Below are 3,531 nucleotides of genomic sequence, written 5' to 3' on the forward strand. Positions count from 1 at the left end.
CATTGAAAATTTTGTTTGGAGTCGTTCTACCCTTATTAACCACTCTGTTTTCAAAAACAAATAGGTTTATTATGTTTTGTACTGTAGATTCGGGTAAATTAACGAACTCTGAAATTTTGCGCCGCGGTATTCCATTTTTAAAGTGGAGTAGCACCAATTGCCCCTGCTGTATTGTTGTGCGCTTTCCCATTTTTGCAAACTCGTTTTTCCTTAACAAAATCTCACTTTGGTACTTTATAGAATTTCGATTTTGGTCAAAATTTACCCCTCAGTTATAAAATTATATCTCCTACATCTTTAAAGCTAGATGCATGCATATCCATGTCATAATCATAATCTTCATCATTCATCCACAAAAAAAGTTATTAAACAATTAATTTCCCATGTGTGTGTGCGAGTGTGTGTGCATATGCACAGGGGATCTCGTAGTCGAGCTGTCTCGACTAGAGCTTTCTTACTTGTTATACCCTGAACCCATTGAAAATGGGAAATCAGGGTATAATGGTTTTGTTAAAAGTATGTAACAGGCAGAAGGAGGCGTGGCAGACCCCACAAAGTATATATATTCTTGATCAGGGCGACGAGCTAAGTCGATTTGGCCCTGTCCGTCTGTCTGTCCGTCCGTCCGTCCGTCCGTCCGTCCGTCCGTATGTATGAACGCGTCGATTTCAGAAGATATAAGAGCTAGAGACTTGAAATTTTTTTTCCTAGGTCCGTGTATATCACGCGCATATCAAGTTTTTCTTTATATATCGATAACTACTCCCGATATTTTATTATCGATCAAAAACCTTATCGAAAGCTAGTTATTTAATTATATCTCCTACACCTTTAGAGCTAGAGCTTCCAAATTTTAAATGTAGATTTATATGTATTTTATATAAATTCGATTTTTGTTGTAATTTACCCCCACCCCTATATCCACCCCCTCACCCTCACCTTTGTAAAAGGCGTATTTCAAGTACTAGAGACTTGTGCTTTGGAATGTACATACATTTTCACCATATAATTACGCCCTGAAACTTTCATTAAGATTGTACGTATAGAAATTAAATAATTCAACAAATAAATTCTTATAATGTTACCTACACTACAGCGCAGCCCAAGCGCATTTAGCAGAGCGCATTCTAATACGTGTGTGTGTATGTATGTGTGTCGAAAAGAAGTGCAGACTGATTAGAATATCAGATTAGAGGGTTCAGGGTATCTCCTAGTCGAGCAGTCTCGACTAGAGTCTTCTTACTTGTTTTTAACTTGATACTGTAGGTCAAGTCGCTTGTTCGTACAGGTTCTCTGATAAGTTTTTAGTATGCGTGAGCCCCACAATGTGGGGACCTGGCCCCCACGAACCTGGGTTAAGTTTGAATAAGCTGAATGATTCCAGTAAGTTTATAGTATTATTTTTGTTGCTCGCTTTTAACTCTAAATTTTATTCATTCTCAACTGTCTTTCTATAACGTTCATAAATAAGTTAAATTCAGTTTGCATATAAGATGCTGTTAGTAACGCAGGCCTAGATGTTCGTAGAGTGGAATCTCCAAGACTGATTCGCTGGTTTTCATTTCCTGGAAGTCTCCACCCTGTAGTAGATACAGTGGCCGAGCCAATTTTGGATTGTTTAAGTAAAAATCAATAAGCGCAGTGGTGCTGCGAAGATGGGTAATGCCTTTGAAAATCTTCTCGCGTGTGAGAAGATCATTTGGGTAAACCGTTTCGATGATCTTATCCCCGGGGCGCTTAATCCAAGGCCGATCCTTGAGAGGTACAGTGCGTCCAAAAGCGCTAAGCAACGGCTTTTGTGTCACGCGGCTTGCATGGTCGTTAATATGTTTCTCGTATTTGAGTTCAATCGCCATCTAAAAAATATATGGATTTCGATATTTAAGTGCGATATCGTTATATGAGCTTTAAAAGAGACCTTACATGAGGCTTGTTCCATTTGTCGGCTACTGTCTGAGCTATGGCGTTGACTTCCTTTGGATCGGTTTTGACTGACGCAAGTAGTGTACGATCGCCTTTGATTGAAAATAAGTTCTTAACCTTCTCCGGCGTCATGGATGTATCCATTGTGCCGATAGAATTGAGCCAGTGAATGAACCGCTCAGCAGACTGTCAAAGGTTGAAGTTAGGGCCATTGCATACCACACTCAAGAATCATTAGTTACCGCATCCATTAGATTCTCTGCCTGTTCGTCAAGCGTGTACGCTGAATCGCCCGTCTTGGAACGTTCTACTCGAGAGTGCCAGCAAACACGTTCCTCACGACTGGCACACAAAAATTTTGCGTACCAGCTGGTCTTATCGACACTACGATGGGTATGCCCTACCGGCTCATCTAGTCTCAGGTCAAATTTCTCAAACTCATGGTCCATGCGAACTATATCTGAGTGTTGGCTTTCGCTAAAATGCTCCTCAACTTTCTTTCGGTCCGTTATCTAAACAATAATTTGTTACAAATATATATGTATATGTTTTGTACTAGTCCAAAATCAATATCATAAAATATTTACTTACAAGGGGGGCCCCTTCCTGCCCCTCTTCGCGGCTATCCTCACTGACTATCTGGTATTCATGCGGACGCTCTTGACGCATCTCTTCCCGAATGTAAACAACATCGTCTGAGGTTGAGAAATCGTAGGCTTGGATCTCCTTTACGCGCTCACAAAGATGTGGTGGCAGGACCAGGGAGTAGTCGATGACAGGTAGACGCGGTTGCGAAACGCAGTGTACAGCAAACTCCACCTCGTTAATAACGTCGCGCCAGTATGCCTTGCCATGCAGACCACCGCGAGGTCGAAGGTGGGCGAACTCGCTGATAATGCTTGAGGAATGAGAAGCACTCCCCTGGGCACCATCTTGGCTACCATTTTCATCGCTGTATCTGTAGCTATCTTCGCTAGAAGTTTTCAACTCGCCTAATTTACTTATTGAAATATTTTTTTTTTTTGAAAAATCCATTGTTGTTTCTGTTACCTTGATACAGCTATAGATATGCTTTTGAAATGTTTATTCAATACTCAAAGCTGTAAAAGCTGTCAAAGCTATCACAGCTTACTGATTTAAAAAGCTTATGGGCTCAAGTTTTGGCTATTAATTCAATGCAATTTTTATTCCAGACAAAAACGCATTGCACTGCGAAAGCTTAATGCGAGTTTGCGAATCGGGTTGGAAGCTTGAAAAGCCAACTAAAAAAGCTTATGTGAGGTGTGTGTCTGAGAATTAGTTCAAATTGAGGTATTTAGCCAAACAGAAGAACTTTTATGATGAGAATTAGTTGAAATTGAGTTGTTTTAGCCAAACAGAAGAACATTTATACTTTTGTTAATTATATTTTACAAATATTTCATTACATTTGCGAAGATAAGCGATTTATTAACCGTATTACCTACTTTGTGAACAAAATCAGTGTTTGTTCCACGCATGCGCCTAGCAAACTGAACTTTCATATATGTATATACTGCACGGTAAAGCTTCATACACAGCAAATATGTTGATTTACGTATTGAAAGCTGTTATTCACATTCATAACAC

General features: G+C 39.8%; 1 protein-coding gene across 1 annotated transcript; it reads right to left on the reverse strand.

Annotated features, from left to right (window-relative positions):
- Positions 1-1,397: 1,397 nt before the first annotated feature.
- LOC6585757 lies at positions 1,398-3,012 on the reverse strand. The gene is made up of 4 exons (XM_002011347.4): positions 2,515-3,012; positions 2,166-2,435; positions 1,924-2,109; positions 1,398-1,856 (listed from the first exon to the last, which is right to left on the reverse strand). Exons 1-4 carry the CDS (start codon positions 2,956-2,958, stop codon positions 1,500-1,502), a joined length of 1,257 nt encoding a protein of 418 aa, XP_002011383.2. The 5' UTR covers positions 2,959-3,012; the 3' UTR covers positions 1,398-1,499.
- Positions 3,013-3,531: the final 519 nt, after the last annotated feature.

The sequence above is a fragment of the Drosophila mojavensis genome, unplaced genomic scaffold (assembly GCF_018153725.1).
Source record: "Drosophila mojavensis isolate 15081-1352.22 unplaced genomic scaffold, ASM1815372v1 contig_136, whole genome shotgun sequence".
In the NCBI taxonomy this organism is placed as follows: domain Eukaryota; kingdom Metazoa; phylum Arthropoda; class Insecta; order Diptera; family Drosophilidae; genus Drosophila; species Drosophila mojavensis.

Coding starts and splice junctions, on each gene's coding strand:
- LOC6585757 (XM_002011347.4), bottom strand. CDS start 2,958: ATGGATTTTTCAAAAAAAAAAAATATTTCAATAAGTAAATTAGGCGAG. Junction 2,436..2,514: donor GGCAGGAAGGGGCCCCCCTT/GTAAGTAAATAT, acceptor ATTATTGTTTAG/ATAACGGACCGAAAGAAAGT. Junction 1,857..1,923: donor ACAAATGGAACAAGCCTCAT/GTAAGGTCTCTT, acceptor TATATTTTTTAG/ATGGCGATTGAACTCAAATA.